Raw genomic sequence first — 20307 nt, forward strand, 5'->3', positions numbered from 1 at the left:
CTTTACTGTAAAGCAAGATGAGGGGGGCGATATGAAGTAATATTTAGCCCAAGGGGGCACTAGTGTCAAAAAGGTTGGGAAACGCTGATATAGACCCAAGCCAAATTTTATATACTCCAGCGTACAGAGCTTTTATTGAAAAGGCGTTTTTTCGTTATTTTCGATTTGACTTTTCATATTAGGGCAAGAAATCTAGGTGAAAAAAACCTAAATCCTAAACTAATTGCTTCAGATATAGGGTGCCGGTTGGACGAAAAATCTTTTGGTCCGATTTAGCCTAAACCGAAATGTAAATATGATTTTGACCAATAGAAGTTAAATGTAACAACATTTAAATCAGCCAACAAAGTTTTCAATCGACCTTTATCCAGGGGTGAAAGCAGGATACGGTTATTTTCTTGCCGTAACGTCGATAACATTTTCACCAGATAAATAATGTCATAACAGGACGTATAAACAGCTAAACCTACGCATCCTGAGCATTTATTTTAACTGAACCCGTTCCGGTCTGTTCCAGCTGATTATCTTATAAGTTAAATCTAAGAAGATATAAATCAGAAAATATTATTGTCTGATTCAAGTAAAATCGGAAAATAGTTTGTCCCCCTCAACAGTTCCTTTGTCTGATTTACATTAAATCGGAGAGAATTGCATCCACGCCGACCAGGTGTAACACGTAAAAAAACGCTTCTGAATTGCCTTTTATGCATATTGCCAGGTTGCGTAGGATTGTTGAAATACATTTAGTTTGCTAACAAAGGATCTCGCTTGTAGGTATTCCTACTTTTAATGACAAAGGCGAATGCCCAGCTACAATGCAGCAGACACTTTTAGAGGATTGTGACGTTGTAAGAACGCATGGTCGAAAACCATATGTTCAATACAACAGTTAGATATTAAATTGTGACATCAACTCTAATTCCAGAGATATTATCACAATTTCTGCCAAGAAAGACAAATAAAACAGTGTAAAACAAAAAAACGACTAAAGCACATCACCCACAAGTGAGGGCGACTCGTGAAGTCTGCAACAACGTTATTCACACCCTTAATGAATTCGTATTATATACGATAATTTTGCAGGAACATTTCTCATCTCATAACGCCATCATTTGCCAATTTCGGGGTTTTTAATTATCTCAAATGGTTGATTGTCCATACTAGTATCCCACAAAAAAATTTACCGTTGCGAAAACGTTTTTTATTGGACTATTTAAACTACCAATAACATTGTTCCGGACGGTTGTTTTGCCGTAAAGTGTAGACTCCCAGCATCGTTTTTGAAACGACATATATTACGTCAATTCTGACTTTCCTATAACGTTGTACGGAAATGTGTAGACTCTAACTACCGTTTGCAAAACGATGAATATAACAAACGTAAAAAGCAAACGTTTATTACTGACTTTCCTATAACGTTGTACGAAATTGTTATAAGGATGTAAATGTGTAGACCAGGGGTCGGCAACCCCTTGGCACGCGTGTCACTTGTGGCACGCAAGATGATTTTCTATGGCACTTCAATTGATTTAACGCTCACGTTATACCACCTGAAGAAAGTGTAACCATTACATCACTACCACATCATTAACATTAGCCTACTATTACATCACTAACACTAGCGCTAAATAAATGGTTGCACACATTTCCAGTTCGTGTCGCAAATAAGTTTCTTAACTGTATTGTATTTAATATAATTTTTTGTGGGCGTACTTGTTGTTTACCAACAGTGTATTACGTCACAATGCCCAATTTTGGCATAATGTTTACTACGCAGGGCATTCTTAATCAGTGGTTCTCAACCGCCGGTCCGCGTTAACTTTCCTGCCGGTCTGCCAAATATATTACAAATTTATAATTTATATCTCAATTGCAAAAAGCAAGATGTTGAAGACGGCTTGTGTCGGCTTGTCCATCAAATTTAGAACTTAGCCAGTTCCGTAATTTGCGGCATTGTGGTGTAACACAGAGTTAACGGTCTACTCTTGAACATAATCTTACGTCACAATTAGGTTGAGAACCACTGTTCTACATTAAAAGTAAGCACGTGTGTTTTTGTGCGACTGAGAAACCAACAAAAAGCGAAACTGGTAGCTAACCCTTTTAGGTATTGGCTTAAAAGCATCGAAGTATATTTCAAAAAAGACAAATAAATTAGTTGTCAGATCACAGCAGGGCTGCTGAGTCGCACTCGGGACTCGAGTAAGACCAGCTAAAACTACCCGAGTACGACGTGTGCGGCATGCGCACTACCAAATTTCGAAACTGATAAGGCAATAAACGGTAAATTGTTAAGGTGGAATAGCATATGCTCGTGGCATATTTTCCATGACCCTAGAGTAGATTGCGGAATATCCACCTTATTTTAGTTACGTAAATTGGTGAAATACAAAGGCTGATTCGGACTCGGGGCGTGCCGACCCCTGGTGTAGACTTCCAGAAACGTACTCACAACGTTGTATTTCCAAAGTTTATTACAGATCAAAGTTAAGAAAAGTAACGAAACAGTAGAACCCGAGGTATTATTCGTGTTTGGATGGCATATTAGGTGACATCTGACGTAAACTAAAAAAATATTAGTCCCGCCCAACGAATCTTCATTAATGGCATTTTCAATCGGATTCATCCAACGTAGGGGATAGCCTACTGCTGTGCAGGATGAGGACATATCGCTGCTGGATACTGGCATCTCAATGTTCCTAAGAATAACTCTGTGTTACAATGCAAATAAAATAGCGAAATTCAGAAATATATATCTAACAGATAGCGATTTATTTGCTTAAGTCAGGGATGCATAACCTTTAAGCTGTAACGGCTCTATTGATAGTCTTTATTTTTCTCACGGCCGCCAGTAGAATATTATTGACGTCATAACGTGGCGTCATTTTCCTGGCTTAAATAATAAATTGTTTAAATAATAAACGCAATACTAAAAGCTTGCAAATATTTGATTACATTGGAATTGCGTACCGTTTCGCACAAAAACATTGACAACTGTGTATAGTTTACCTTAAGGAATATCTTTGGGTTGAATGTTCTCTTTTCCAACCGCTAATAGTTGATTTTTACTGGTATTGCAAAAAGAAAAAAAATAGTTTTAACTAAAAGTTGTTTACAAATAATTATGGTTTTATATAGGCCTATACTGCACATTGAACGTAATGTCGATTACAATTAGCTTTCTGCTTTTAAAACAATCCATATTTTAAAACATTTTACCTTTTTATAAATTTAATAAAGTAATCTTGATAGTTTAAAAAAAAAGTTAAATTATAGGGTCAATATGGGATAAATTATATAAAAAAAACTAAAATGCAGTTTTAAGCCATTTCATCGGATAAATACACAAAAAAATAACCAGGTTTTGTCAAATATATTTTGTCCTATGAAGAAAGTGCCACACAACACAATTAACACATTTTTTTGTTTAAGCCTTTTTAGCTGATTGGCAAGAAACGTAATCTGTGATATAGTTGGTTATAAACGTAATCTGTTAAGCAGTCCTGTAAATCTGCCTTAAATTTTAGTTAAAATCTATAACATATAGTGCAATACAAAATTGCTTTTGATGTGTATATTTTTCAATATTTAAACTGCATGTAATTATATTGAAAAATTCTAATGTTTACTTGTGGGTAAAAGTTGATCAAAGTGGCATTGTTTATGCTTACATTAAAAAATATTTTAAATTAAGCAATTTGTCATTAAATGCAGTAAAGAAAATTAAATGCAGTAGGGATGCTGCGTGGGTAAAAATTTTGGACGTGCAAAATTCTGAAAGGAGCAATGAACATGTGTCTTATAATAGCGGTTTGGACACAACTCAAATATAAGAATAAAGTCTTTAAAGTGTTAAAAAAAATCTGTTGCCTATATAAAATGAATAAAAATCATACATGTTATGTAATAAATTTATTAAGTATGCTATTTAGGTAAAATATTACAACGTTACCTTGATTAGCAGCCGACTGAATTGGGAACATGTAAAATGTTCAGGAGTCTCCAAATTCAACAATATAGTCTCTATTTAATGACACTTTTTGCCGATATATCCATTGTCAATATCCCAGATATGCAAACTTTCCACAGTTATAATAAACCTTGTTTCAAACGTTAGATCTACCCTATAGTTGCAATATTTTCATAAACATCACAAAATTCATCACATTCAATCAACACTGCAGTCTGCACCATTTTAACTATAGAAACCTGTTAAGGAAGCTAAGAAATACAACTTAGCCTATTAACCTAAACCAGCGCGAAGCTGCCCTGACTTGCACTTCCTCAAAGTTCAAATGTTCGCGCAAAACACGTTCAAACTCGATTGGGATGATGTCATCCGCATATCGGCCAATCAGACGTCGTGTGGAGTAAAATTATGTGCGCGGTAGCGAAGCGGGACGGGGTGGGAGGTCGTTGCGTGCATGCAGGAGGCAATTCATGCCAATTGCGCTGTTTCCCACGGGGCACAAAAAAATTACGATTTGTTTGATGTCAAGGCAAGGTTAACGAACATAATATCTTTAAGTACAGCAACATATATCTATTGTGGATTATATGCAATATGCTTCATAAACTTACCACTTGAATAAGAAAAAATACAATTTATAAGGCACTTATATTTTTTCAAACAATCAATTTGGTAATGTTTTTTTCGCACCTTAAATGTTAAATTAACTCGATTCCAACTGTTAGGATTCTAAACGTAATTGCCCCAAAATTAAAGTGAGCTACACATCTAAATGTTACTTCGTAACAAAGAAATTTAAATCTCTCTGTTGAAACCCTTTAAATAACGCATTTTTTTTTACAAAACCTATAGGATCATAAGCAAAACGTTTCTAAGAGTTTATCATACGTTAAAATGAAGCTAATATATTTAAATGTTTCCTACGATTGTTTAAATAACGTTTTTTTTTGTCAATACTCCAACGTTCAATAATATCCGTAAAATAAGTCGAAGTAAAACGTTATATAAGAGTGACTTTATTTTATACATTTATAAATTTTATGCAAACGTTTAGCTAACGGTATTTCATTCACAACTTAAACGTTGAAATAACTCCGTTGTAAGAGTACGGATTTTATGGGATCAGTATGGGATCAACCCCAAGTGACTACTGACTATAGTCGTTTTGATATTTTAACCTAAAGGAAAATGTTCATTATAGCGTGTTAAACACGATTTGTTGGAGGGGGGATATTTTAGACGAGGTTCTGGTACCTTTCATCTCATAAAACAATAGAATAATTCTGTTGCAATTTGTTTGACTTGTTCACATTGTTGACTGGACTATATAGGCAACACTTCTTAACTATACAAATGAGTTATCATAACACTAAATCAAAAACGTACCACTTACCTCTTTAATGGATTTTAGGTTTAATAAAGGTTGAGTTTCATTGCGTTCTGTCAAAGCTAATTCTCCCATCTCGTTGATTATAATTTGTATGCGATGCAAAATCAACAAAAAACAATATTCATTCTGTATTATAAGAAAACATAATTAAACATAAATGTCACTCATACTCAATATGTGGCGTAAACTCGAGCCCAAACATTATGTCGCGTTTATATAATTATTACAACTTTAAGTTTGAATCAAAAACATTCTATAAACTGAATCTGATATAAATTAAAAAAATTAAAAAGTAAATTCTTACTGGAGCTTTGTCAAATCGAGTTTTCTTTGCATTCCTGCTCTACTTGTTTGATTCCAAGAAAATTAAACAAAGGTAGGTTTATTGAACTTTGATTTCAGTAACTACATTGCGTGTGACAAAGATAAAAGATGCAGGGTCAAAAAAGAGAAAAAAATCACTTAAACCACATTTTGCATTAAGTGTTTTGGTGCTATTTGCTAACCATTTTTCGTTTCATCAAACTATTCGGGATTACATAAAACTATAAGGTACACCATTAAAATTCATTATTGCGTACCAATTCGTGTCGTATACTTACAGTAAAATATAGAATAACTGTCTGATGACCCCCTGGGCGAAAGAAAAAAATGAGTTTTTTCAAGCATTCACTTCCTTATATTAGCTCCACAACAAAATATATATTTTGTCGATCGGTAAGCATAGAGAATTTAAATTACTGCACTTTGGTCGGCACGGCTTGAATAATTTGCGATGAAAAATAATTGATTAAAAATAATCAAATGTAATTCTAGTTCAATTTTCAATTTAAATTTTGGTTTAGGAAAATTCGGTAATTTTAATTGTAATATAATTTAAGAAAACGAAATGATCTAATTCTAATTCTAATCTAATTTAGAAAAACGTAAATACTACAGTTCTAGTTCCAGTTCTAATCTAATTGTAGAAAGCTAAAATACATATAGTTGTCCAAGTCTGATACCACCATGAATCAAGCAGGTTTGAATTGATTAGGCAAACTAATTCACAAAATGGCAAAGACGTCACAAGCGACACTGCGGAGTTCATGTCTTAATTAGAATTAATAAGAAAATGATCCATGCGAAATGCTTTCTATACTATTTTACCACTGAGATTGTACAAGAACACTATAGTACTATTTAAATTGTATTTGTTTGGCAGGTGTCCGGATTGCTGATATGTTTAAAACATTCCTTTTAAACCTTTTTCACAAAATATGACCAGCACACCTATATTGGTTACCTGGTCCCGGTTTTGTTGCGGTGATTCTAGAAACTTTAGGTTTCGAGTCTATAATAACGAATCCAGAATATCGAATCCTAGTATATTCTTATTATAAACCTTGCATTTATTTGGGAGAGCTTGTAATCTTATATTTTTTAAACATTGTTGTGTTTCAGTTCAACCATTTTGACTAAGTTGATCTATTATGCAGTCAAATATTGTAGTGCAAAAAATACAACGTTACTATTGGCAGTGCAAAACCAATACTTGACAATTACACTGTGCATAACCGCGCTAAATATTGACCTAAAGTTTACCTTGAGTAACCCTGTAGCGTACTTATCCAAGGCCAGCACGTTTTATGATGGAATGTTACTTTTGTAACTTAACGCATTCAAGTATATTGTAACTCTGCAACTGGCATTACACGTTGGTTGCTCGCCCAATAACGCTTGATTGACACCTAACTAATAGTCACAGGCTATCGCGAAACGCGAAGTAATTAGTCGCCCAAACTACACGGCGGCGTTCAAAGCATGCACTATAAAAATATGTCGCTACAACTAGAGGCCTTAATCCAAACTTGCCACTCGAATATGTACAACTAAGCGCGACCATTTGCAGTAAAACCATACAAAAAATCGGTTCCAATAACCAGATATAAACGGCATAAGGAGCTCATTTGGATTGCTTTTTTAGAGCTTCGCGCAAATCCGATATGTTGTTACGTATCTTTTAGCGCGTTTGATGGAATATTATTATTCAAAAAGCCCCGCGCATAGCATGGTACTTGAGCAAAGGCGTAATTTTTCTCAGTTGATATGTTCTGTCTTTTAAATCCCCTGTGCCGATTATGCATACATCCACTTCACTTCGAAAAGCTTGTCAAAATGACAAATCTTATTTTCCATAAAAATAATTTTCTTTCGAATAACAGAGTCTGCCTGAATTCAAATGGTGAAAAGTTCAATCTTTTTTTATAAAAATGCGGCAATATAACTTTTTCGCGACTAAAAAGCGGCTCCGAATGCACTGTTGGAGTCTGTAGTAGTGCACAAGTCCGCTTTTATTCCGAAGGGACCGAGCAAGTAACCTTTCGACACCAACAAAGCGCAATAAGCGACAAGCGTGTCTCGTATGTTGCGTATAAAATATGAATGTCTGCATTTAATTTTGTTTGTTTGACATTATATATTCAGTGGAAGTGTTTTTTCCTTCGATTTTAAATTGAACTGGGCAAACTTCAGGCGTTTAAAAATTACCGCGATCGGTTATGAATATTGTATCGGTTACCAACGATTAAAACGCACAGCCTTAATCTTCACCGCAACATGGGTGGCATCTTTGGAAAGGTTTCATCAACGGCTTCTGGAATTTTTTGGTCTTGAGCTGGTTAATTTTTTTGGGGGGGCGGGGGAGGGGTTTATGGCTAATATTAAAAATATTGAATGAATGTTAATATTTTTTTTATTATTCACTTTTTTTAATGGAGACCTGCCTTAGTATTTTTTTATTGTGGTAAAAAATCCTAGTTCTACCCCTCATCAACAGTTGTTCGTTACAAAGAGTTTGGGCAAATGTTGTCAAGGCGTAATATTTACCACGCTTTAAGCATTCGCAAAGATGAGCAGTGTAAATACTACCTATAAACAAGAAGTTAACCTACAAGGCCCTTAATGTTGGGCTAACTGACTACTTATGGCATCGCAGTAAATTTGACAAAGGTTACACTTTACACATTGACATATTATCAAGGCTGCAAAACCTTATACTATACTGTATATACAACTCAACTCGCCAGGAATAAACTTATGTATAACAAATATTCCCGTATACACGGAAAACGGCAATTCAACTTGCACTACGAGTGTCAGGCAAAAAGGAAATGCCCGAAGTCTCCGTAAGTTAATTACAATGATTACGGCACCAGAACTTTCTGAGTTTGATTTTGGCTAGCAGATGGGCAAAGGTTACCAACCCCGTTTTTAAGGGCACTTATAAAACAATGCTACCTAGAGAAGAACGATGTATAACGCCACGGTATTACGACCAATGTCATAATAAAACCAATTTTCCAACAATATCTGTGACGAAAAATGCCTATAGATAAAACTAAAATATGTCAGATCAAGGCAGTCTAGGTTTTATTTATATGTAGGTCTCACTGCGACTTACAGGTTATTCTAATTTTGAACTTGATCCACATTTGGTTTTGTTCTTACATTGTTGTAAGTCCAACTTCTGTCGCATAGCTGGAGAAGGTGAAAACGCGAACAGCATAAAGAGCTAAAAAGTATCCAGCCTTACATTTCTGCAACGGCCCCTATACGAGGGCCTACATACAAGGTACTGATACGACAACAGCAAAATAGCGATTTGGGTTGATGTGACAGTACAGGATGCACCATGAAGCCATACACCCAGACAGCGGTTACCCCTGGCTTCTACCAACTTTGCGCCGGTGCACATGCGTTTGCGTCTATCTTCTCTAATGTGCTTGAGGAAATGTGAAGCTGGCTATATTTTATAGCCTATATGTCATGCTTTTTCAACTGCTTGTACTCTTACTTTGATCTGATGAATTCGGAGTAACATCAGTAAGCCCGTTTATTTGCACCTTTCGCGGGCAGATTACATTAAGGTTCAATCCGGATTGAAAAGTAATCCGTTCCAGGGTCGTAATTACATGGCACAAATGCAAGCCAGCTTGAGTGTACAAACTGCACTGATATGCATTATTACGTAATATTCCAACCTCTGACGCACAACCGATTTTTCAGCTTAGGCTACTCCTTGCGGTAGCAATCTATTGCTGTTTGTTGGTTTTTATTAACCTAAAATTAAAGAAAAAACAAGAATTACTTGAGTTAGGTTTGCCGAAGTACGTTTTTTTACTGTATATTGTGCGTCAGTTTGCCTGGCACCCAGAATGTAAGTGCAGGAAAGTTAGGCTTATGTGTGCTGGTCAACGCTATATAAAAGGCAGAGTGGACCAAAGAAGGTGATAAGATGTACCAAACATGACTAATAAAAACTGTATTTGGCGCTGGCCTAAAATCCTACCACAGCGTTCAGACAATTATTAAAGCAATGTACAATATTTGGGTGAGGTTGGGCCAAGTATTACTATTTAAACCTACCCAAACCCGCATCCTAACCCAAATAATGTTCGATTTTGTGGATTCTAGACCAGCGCCTCTGTCACAAATTCGTATCTAACGAGTGTAGGTAATATTCTTTCCTTATGCGCTAAACTTGTTGTTTTGTTTACGACTAGATCGTTCGTGTTACATAATAATGCCCCGAAAGTGGCGTGATGCCTACTGCGTTAAAGCACGTCATTCTACAATCTACATTGAACAATTTCGGCCGTCAGCAAAACGAACAGATAAAGCGGCGAACGGATTGAAAACCAATCCTTTTGACCGATTAAGAAACGAGAGAACTTAATTCATTCTAGCGCCAAAACGAGAGACAATGAACCAACGAAATAGCTTCGAATGCGACTTAAACGTGCATCTAAACGGGCTTAGTGTCGAAATAAAACGTAATTCGTTGAACCACATTTACTACTCAATAATTGATATTTAAAGCTTATTTCAATTACGACCTAAACTGGCTTCATCAAAATGATCCAACTTAATTTTCTCTTTTGTGAAATAATAATGAACTAAAGCCCAACAATAAAATTCAAACAATAATAATTGAGACAAAAACAAATAGGCGAAACAAAAACCTTCGCGTCAATTCATTAATGGCAAAGTCGTAAACTGCAAAACGGGCCCAGGTTAAATACAAACACATCCCGTTTAGTTGGCTAGTTTTGTATTTTGATTTATATATTTTGCGAGTAATTCGCGATAAAGCACGCATACTGCAACCCCATAACTCATATTTCGCTTCCCGTGTATATGTAATTTGGATAGGTACTCTACGTTGCGTTACTAACATATTTGAAACACCGCTATTATGGTTTCATAAAGCAATTATTTGTGCATTATTTTGCAGTTACAGTGGCAGTACGCAAACCGCAAAGATGGCAAACATTTTCATTAATAACCTAGAGTCCTAGACATTTTGTGTAGTTAACCCAGCCGCCTTTGTTTAGATCAGGCGTTGTTATTCTTTTTTGTATGTTTTATCCTTTTAACAAAGATGAATTAGATTTACCCAGAATATATCAAATGGTGCACAATTATTACAAAAAAACGAAAGTAACAAATTATATAAGTTATATTCAATTTAATGGCTGCCCTTGCTAGATTCAACATGACGTCGGTTTCGTGCTTTAGATTTGATAGTAAGCAATGCAGAAAAGTTGCACTATAGCATACGTAAGTTGAAGAAAATGGAACCAGAATATTCAGTGCTTGAATAACTACATACTATGGATAGCAATGCTGCATTTTAACCCAAATTGTTTCTTTTATGGTTGCAAGAGTGAAACTTAAGTAAAAAAAACTCTTGAATCGCTACAGGAACATCTTTCACGTTACATACAAAAGGACTTCTTGTTACTTTCTTTTAAATGCTCCAAGTATTTATCTCGGGAAAAACTCGTTCAAACTCATCCTGCAAGTTTTGAAAATGGTCGATAATGTCCTCCTTCAAGTTTTGATTTGAATCATCTCCACTTATCTTCATCAAGCCGTGAAATGATGCAAAATTATTTTTGCTCGTTGCCTCAAAATATTGAGCTGGACTATAAACATATTGATGTTTAGTTTTTACGATTATGTTACTTCCTGGACCTTGCAGTTTCTTGTTTAGTTGATTTAATGCTTTAAATATATAAGCAAGGTAAAGTGTAGAGGGCATGCTTTATTACCGACTAAGCGCTTTTGTGTTTACGGTATGTTTTATGATGTTTCTGCTTATGTGACAGTATTATTGTCTATGCCAAGCTACGCTAACTCGTACCAAAGTGTAAAGTGCTTAATGGCTTGTTCCGCATTTTCTTTGTGCGGTCAGCATTTGAATTTGTGTACTAAAATACCGCAGCTATCCGCTTGTAAAACTAACTTCTTCTTAGTGAATGGTGCTGCTTACAGCGTTAATTGTTATGCCGTTCTATAGTTTGAAACTGGTTATTCTTTCATAAACTAGCTACTAGAAGGGCACACTAGAAGAGTAACTATTAACGTGCCCCACAAATTGGCGACCCGACGTGTCGCCGAACACCAGTTACTATAGTAATTTTTCTATACCATTAACCGTTAAATTAAGGGTTGAACCGCGTAAATCTGGGTAACCCTAAGGCGGAAAGAAAATTTCAAGAACACCTGTTGTGCGATTTAGCCGTTTTGTTATTTTCGCAGTACCTTGAACGAGTTGTTTCTTGGCAATTTTCTTAAACTTGTTTTAAAAAGGTTAAGATTTGTCAGAAATACTTCGTCCTGTTATCATCCGCAACGACTACCATTCAAACGTTCGTTGTCATCAACCTTACTAAAGACGAACCCTTTGGTTGGAGTTGGACTAGCGAAGCATTGGACCATAACAAACTTTCTTTTGACTTGCGGTCATGTTTGGGACCTGTAAGGAGCCAGCTGTTGGATAAACTGATCTCGTCAAAAGGTACGTCACGAGACGCTTCAATGCATCATCAAAGCATTTGCCTGAAATACGGAACGCTACTGATGAAGTACGGTACAAGCTGAAACAAGCGCCGCCGATGGTGGAGAAATTACCACTCGGAATCATGGAAAACCCAACTTGTCGTTGTACATGGTTTTCACAACAGATTCTGCCTAGTTTACCAGGTGAAAATACTTTTTAAAAAAAAATATATTAAAAAAATATATAAGTTAAAATGCCGACCGAAAGGTCTGTAAATTTATTCTGTGTACGAATTTTTATGCATGGAAATCTCGCAAATCATGCATATATCTGAAATGTCAAAGTTGAAACGCCAATCGCAAGATCTGTTGATTAATTTTTAAACAGCTGACTTATTTTGTGCTTAAATCTTAATAGTTTGAATCAACGCTATAAACTTGTGAATCACGATTTAATATTGTTGTGCACGAAATAATTTTATGTTAAAGTTCCAAATTTTTTTAAACATTTCGTACGTTTTTGGGTTTTAGTTAGGGAAGTCTGAATCAAAGTGCGTACAACGCGTCTAGTTAAGTAGATTACAAAAACACGAGACGTAAATCTCCTCGTAAAAAGCATAATGATTTATCCACGCGCGAAACATATGCTTCAATTCGTGCAAGTGCAAACACGAATTTAAGGAAAAGATCAATACGTGCCTTTGTTTAAAGCAATAGAGAATAAGCAAAAATTTCAAAATGTATATTCTTATAATGAGTCGTTTGTCTAAAAAACTTACATTGAACGAATTGTGCAAACTATAACAAAATTGCAAAAATATAAAGGTGATGTTGCTCATTGTAAAACATTAATAGAATGTATTCCCAAACAACAAACTGCCCCCTCCTTTTTATGATGTTTCTGCTTATGTGTCAGTATTATTGTCTATGCCATGCTATACTCTAACTCGTACCAGAGTTTAAAGTAATTAATGAATTGTTCCGCATTTTCTTTGTGCGGTCAGCATTTGAATTTGTGTACTTAAAGACCGCCGCTATTCGCTTGTAAAACTAACTTCTTCTTAGCTATCGACTGGTGCTATTTACAGCGTTGATTGTTCTGCCGTTCCATAGTTTGAAACTGGTTGTTCGTTATCATCTAATACAATTCTAATCACCAGAAAGTCTTGTGGCTGGCACGCGAGTTAGCCATGCGCAACTTGAGATTGGAGTCAGAACTAAGCGTCAATCAGAAGCCCTCCTGTTGAATAAACTATTATGAGTCTTCAAAAATTAAAATCGTGCCCCACAAAAGCCCGTAGCTATAGAAAGTCCGTCTCCGCCAATTGTCAGAAAATATCATATATTTGATTTGCAACTAAGAACAACTTTGATTTTACTTTACTCTTAGTTCGCAAATACGAGAGAGCATGTGCCCTTGTGACAGCCAGCGAACGTGAGTGTGATATATGCAGCTTGATCGGCATCTATATGGTTAAAAAGCTTGCTGAAGAATCGAGTGTTGAGTGCTGAACTTTTCACATTAACGACTTCAATTACCACAGATAAGTGTTCGTGAAGTCTCTGCGGAATGCTTTTTGAAACAAGCGCCGCTTTGCGAATCATGCGATATGTTCCTTGAATTGCTGAATTTTTCTGCTTTACCAGGAAAATCCATCGAGACTTTGCACAAATCATGTCTGGTGCACAGTCTCTGCATTCCCCAGCAAGCTTACTAAAAGGCTAGCTTCGAATTAGCAATTAATCTGAACTAGGAAAGTAGGCTACCGATACCTACAGCTGACATAGTTTTTCTGTCCCGTTATCTGATGTGAATATTTGATTATTCACATCAAATTACATCAAGTTCGTTAGCACTGTTTGTCGTTAGCTAACCGGAAAATCACTTTTGCAAAGGCTTTGCCAAAGAAATATTTATTTGGAAACTTGGAGGTGCACTTATTAAATACAAAAGCAGCTTTGGAACCCTGAAACATATATTGTTATGTAATTGACATACACCGTCTGCATTTGCAAGACATGTTCGTTGCTATGGCAAGCAGCAAACTATTCTCGACCAAATTGATAATATTGTTGTAGTATAAATAGGCTGATAAATCAGTTGAATGTTTTTACTCGATCTTTAGTAAAAATATTTAGCAAAATCGAAATATTACGAACTTCCGCTTCCTATTGCGTAAAATAAGTGAGTATAAACATCATATAGCTGACAGAATTAGCGGGAAAAGAAGACCCTGTTGAGCTTGACTCTAGTCCGACTTTGTGAAGAGACATGAGAGGTGTAGGATAAGTGGGAGGTCTTCGGGACGCCGGTGAAATACCACTACTCCCATCGTTTTTTTTACTTATTCAGCAAAGCGGGAAGCGACCTTCGGGTCACGGTTCTAGAGGTATATAAGGTTTAAACAAATTTCCTTGCTGTTATTCAATGTGGAAGTATTATGGGTAATTTTTGTAAAAGTATGATGGTTATTTTTTATGTTTGCTGAAATTGTTAGCTATACCAATATTTAATTTATTATATGCTATAGTGACAGGAGGCTATGGGACGAGGGTCTCGGATGAGAAATCCTATACATTAACTGCTGTCTTATTTTGCTAAGCTCTATTTTTGACATACTGTGAAAACTACACAAGACTAAGTGAAAAAATTATTGGTAGACTGGAAGCATCAAACTTCGTTTTGCCTCACTGTGGAAGATTTTTGGATACTGCGATTTGTAAATAACCTCCAATAACTGCAAAGGCTGTTAAAAAGTGATTTAGTACAAAAAAGTATAGCATGTTGAGCACGTTTATTTTGATAAGATTTAACATCGGAGCTAAATCGATGAGAAGTTCAACTGCAAAATCCAGTCAATCATTTCAAATTACTTTTTGAGGAATAAGGTTTGGTTCTAAAGTAGCAAGTGTCGCTTTACAACCAAGAACACATTAAGTGGCAAACACAAATTATTCATTCTAGCAAGGCTCTAGAAATCTCCTGGGATTCCGGATTTTCCTTGGCCCATTTCTGTTCTTCTCCAGAAGCAAACATTAAGTAGAACACAGTTCCAAACACTTCAACACCAGCCGACACCCAAAATACTATTTGCCATTGCCCAACCGAACTCTAAAAATATATAAGCATAAACTTCTGCATAACAAGCAAATAGTGATTTGTCAATAAAACACTTCAACATAAAGTACTACAGCAACTCATTTTCTGTTTGCGGGTGTTACTATATTGTGATCGGTATCTTTGCGGCAGGGCTGTGGAGTCGGTGAAACATAACCCGAGCCCAACTCCGGCCAAAATAATGATCCCGAGTACGACACCGGAGTCCCGAATCCGACTTTGGTTAAATCTGTAATTTTATCGAGTCCGTAGTCTGGCTCCGGCTCAGCCCGTTTAACACCAATTAGCCTACATAAATAAAATAACGTGGATGTTTAGAAATCCACTTATATGGGAGTCACAGTATTGATCCACCCACAATACGTGGTTGGAAACATATTCCACCATGTGCTATTACATCTTAATATTTTTCAGTTTGCGGCCTTTTCAATTTCGAAGTTTGGCATAGCGCATGTGCACCGTCGGGACTTTGGTAGTCTTATGCAGTCTTAGTCGAGTCCAGAGTCCCGAGGCCCACTCCAGCAAAACATACCGACTCCGACTCCGCAGCGCTGCTTTGCGGTTGTTAAACATTTCTGATGTGTATCTTTGCTACAGTCTATTAACACTACTTACATTTCCGAGAAGAATAAGTCCGGCTATTTGTGGGGCAACAAGTCCAGAAATGTTTCCAAATGTGTTGCAGATACCGAACATTATCTCGCTGTAGCGTGGAGCTATGTCCACTGTGTTCGCGATGCAACCGGTAACTGAGAAAAAAGGCAAATATTATTGGTTGTGAAAGTTGATTTTATATTTGTATAAACCCTTCAACAAAACATTGCGCTTAACAAAAAGACACCCTTTTATTTAAAGTAAAACATAATTTACTTCATTGTTAACATTCAAATGTCTAGTCTAATTCGAAAGAAAATAAACAAATCAAACGATTTTTTTTACGCCTTTCTTCATTGTGGCAAATCTCTTACTTGTTAATGCGTTAGCCCCAGCCGCGATGCAAAAGAAGGCCACGGCTGCAGTCGCATTGCATCCAACGTAACCCACCAGAATAAGGAATATTGCGGTCGTTAGAAGAGACAAGGTCTGGTTGATTTTTCTTAAAACTCCAATTGATATGTTGGTTTTGTTTATTGCTAGACTGGTAGTATATCCGGCGATCATCACAATTATGAATTTATTGATGTAGGGCAATGCTGAGAGGTATCCACTCTGTATATAAAACATAGATAACGTCTATTTAACTTACAACTAAGCTAATTTTTGAATTACAACAATATTTTGGCCAACATTTTTTGCGAAATTTGAGTGTTTTAGACATTTAGAGTTGGAATTTTGCGCCGATATTGATAGTAAGCGTGACATTTACAGCACAAAAACTAAAGTGGCTCATGAAAGAAAGACTTATAAACAGGACTCAAATTCACGATTTCGACTCAAGCCAAATGTAGGAATTCGTCCAGTCTGAAGTTAAGCTCAGATTCTACACTACAGCCTATATTCAGCCCATTTACGCAACTAAACACGGTGGATATTTATCAATCCACTCGTAGGGGTGTGATGAAATTCATCCACTTACAAAACATGGTTGACAAATATCCACCTTATGCTATTCCACTTTTACAATTCGTAGTCTTACTTAAGTCCCGAGTCCCGAATCTGACTCCGACTGTACAGCCCTGCCTATAAGTAAACTATTTTAGTCCAAATATTCCATCCACAGAAATTAAACTATAATAGCACTTTTAGTTCAGAGCGTGTCGACATTCATGTTCGTCCCAACTCATATAAAAGAACGCACCTCAGCAATATCAAAGTTAAGTACAGTTGCCACATAAGTAGGTAGCAAATTTATCATCGTATAATTTCCCCAATTGCTGGAAAACATTGCAACACAAGTTGCCCAAAGAGGTAAGGAAGTTGTCACACACTTCCAAGGGGGTGAGGATCCTTCAAATTTCTTAAAAAAATGATTCACACTATAGACATCTGGTTGTAAGAAACAAAAGCGTTAAATTTAGCAATAAACGTACCAGTATACCGCCATTATAATGACGTAAAAACAAAACTTAAAATACCAAATTTTTGCATATAGCATCTAGCATTGAGCAATTGTGTACATAAATGCCTACAACTATAATTTATATCTTTGGGATAGGTTTACCACTTTTAAAACAATACATTGGTAATTAGATCGTGCACAAGTCCTATATACAACATTTGTTTTTATTTACTGTATCAAAACTATAATACATGTTGATTTTCGTTCGAAACTATAAAAGCGACAAATCGCAACATAGCAAAAAATAATTTCGGTGAAATAATACAATTTGTGCTGCCTCGCTGTCTTTATTAATAAAATGTAAATTTGTCTGTTTTTTTTTCTATTCTGCAAAGTCAGAAAACTTTAACTTGATAAGATTTACGTATATTTCCAATTTGTAAGAATACTCGCCGAATTTGCTGACAAGCAGATCAATTTTTCTACAATTTTGTATTCTATTTTTTGTGGTTTGAAAACAAATCAGGTATATTGCTGCAAAATCGAACTAAAAAAAATTGAAAGCAAGTCTTGTTTGAACTGCACCTCTTTGATTTGGTTAGTTTGACGAGTTGTTCGTTGAATGTATTGCTTTTCCTGTTTTGATATTCTGGGATGATTTTCAGGATAATTATGAACAAGACCAATCCAAAATAAACTCCATACCACTCCAGCCCCACCTGAACGAAAAAAATTAGTTTATTTGTTGAGAATAAATTTTACCTTTTTTTGTTTTCCATGTATAGCAAAAGTAATCATATTCTACTCAACCGTTTTGGTCAGTAACAATTAATTTCAAATCCCACGCGTTTAAAAATTAAAACTTTGCCGTTATCTTACAGACTATTCTTGTTTAAAAAATATTGATACAGTTGTACTAATTAAGTACAAGTTTACTTGAACGGAGAAAATTTTTTAACCCCACAATGGAACAACATGCTTATCCAATATTTTTTGTGCCTTTGGGCTATAAAAGAAAATAAATTAATATACGTTTATTATACCTTTCACAAGGCGAGAACGTAAATGTGAAAACATGATTTATTTGGTATTTGCATTCCCTATACTTACAAAACAGTTTTAAGGGACACAAGTAAAAACAGCTGTATCGAGCGATACAATTAAAAAAGAGGCTTTTTATAAAGTATTACTGAAACTCTATGACACACTTGTCTTAAAGCTGACTTTAAAATTGTTACTTGTGGTTGACCCATGAACAATAATATTTCTGACATATTTCCTGATTTTTTATAGTTCTTTCAACTTTTGTCACAAATTAGCATCTTAACGATTGTATGTAACATTCTTTTCTTGTACGCTAAACTTTTTGTTTTGTTTACCGCTAGCCGTTTGTGTTCCGTCATAATGCTCAAAAAGTGGCGTCATGTTTACTGCGTTAAAGCAGGTCATTCTACATTAAAAGTGGCAATGGAAACACGTGTGTTTTTATGTGCAACTGAAAGCCTAACTGTAGGTTAAAACTTCTGTGTATTTAGGCAGAAAAGCGTTGAAGTATTTTCCAAATAGCGGCCACATTATTGTGATCGTGACAATTATGAACATATTTAATTATTTTTGTGAATGAATGCATTTAGTGTTTGGTTGAGGGACTGAGAAAAGTGCATTCAACGGTGTTAAAAAATATTTTTTTTACCAGAAAATTATCATCTTCAGTAACATTCGTAAACATTCGCTTGCAATGCATGACGAAAAAACAAGACAATTTGACCTATAGAATAGTGCTGTAAGTGATCCTAAATGATATTACTTAACACAAACAATCCAAATCAGACTTTTAACACCCCAAAATCAAGGCATTAACTAAGGTCCTAACATCGAAATTCAGAAATTGTTAAATAATTCAGATGTCATAAACCACTCGTAAGTTACAGTCAGGACCCGAAATGATAACAACTTTAAAGCCCAAGTAGAAGCTCGATCAATAAAAATTAAATTAATTAACACTTGAAAAGTGTAAAAATAATTCACCATGTTCATAAAACACAAGGCCCTACATTGTCAAACTGATTCAAATTAATTTTTTTTTACTGTTGTTTTATGTACTTTGGTGCAGGGCTTTAACTGTCCGACACCTTGATTTAGATCTCTGTACAAACAGTAAATTTATGCCAGGGGCAGATATAGGGAAATGAGGAAAATTCTTACACATATTGAATTTTTGTCATTGTTTTAATTGTACGTAAATGCAAATTTCAATCTGAATAATGTTTCTAGTACATGTAAGCCTATTTTGATAAAATCATTGTGCGTCGCATCGCACCCTTTTAGATCAAAGTTTCAGCAAACTAAGAATATTAAACGCATGTTTTCCCTTTGAGCAAATCCACAGCTTTGTAATGTAGCAGTATTGAAAGCAACAACACAATATTTAGCGAGGAAAACATATAAAGTGGCCTTTTTAAAGGTGACTACGTAACTTGTTTATGTCAAGTTATGACGTAAAAGTGCGACGTCACCTTTGAAATGTTTTCACTGGCCCTCAAACATAAAATCCTAGATCAGCGATTGCTTTGAGAATACAAATGGGTAAATTAAACTTTAAAATAGGATAGAAAATTCCTTGTTTTGTTGTCGAAAATTGCACAAGTAATTCCAATATTAATATGACAGTTGTTCAACCTTTTTTTAGAAGCGAATAGTTATAGTGGCAGTCGCTATTTTATATCATTAAATTTGCACTTTACCTGTTACATAAAATACCGCTTGCCAACCAAGCTTTTTAGCTATTATTCCAGAAACGACAAGGTTAAGAAATATTCCCAAAGTTCCTCCCGAGCAAACCACTGATATAATGCAACTACGTTCACATGGGGGACTCCAAGCACTCCAACAACCTATTGCCGATGGGGAAAAAGAACCCTACAAAGCAACAGGGGAAGTGGCGTTGTTTTGCACAATGTGAAATGTGCGCGCGGTAATGAGCAAAAAATGTGCGCACATTTTAA

General features: G+C 35.6%; 1 protein-coding gene across 1 annotated transcript; it reads right to left on the bottom strand.

Moving 5' to 3' along the window:
* Positions 1-15141: 15141 nt before the first annotated feature.
* On the bottom strand, positions 15142-18727 carry LOC146140743 (sialin-like). Its single transcript, XM_083392692.1, has 6 exons — positions 18682-18727; positions 17888-18021; positions 17102-17260; positions 16272-16512; positions 15919-16052; positions 15142-15297 (listed from the first exon to the last, which is right to left on the bottom strand). Exons 1-6 carry the CDS (start codon positions 18725-18727, stop codon positions 15142-15144), a joined length of 870 nt encoding a protein of 289 aa, XP_083248818.1.
* Between the last annotated feature and the right edge of the window lie 1580 nt (positions 18728-20307).

This window comes from Ascidiella aspersa, chromosome 6 (assembly GCF_963924565.1).
Source record: "Ascidiella aspersa chromosome 6, kaAscAspe10.2, whole genome shotgun sequence".
Classification (NCBI taxonomy): Eukaryota; Metazoa; Chordata; class Ascidiacea; order Phlebobranchia; family Ascidiidae; genus Ascidiella; species Ascidiella aspersa.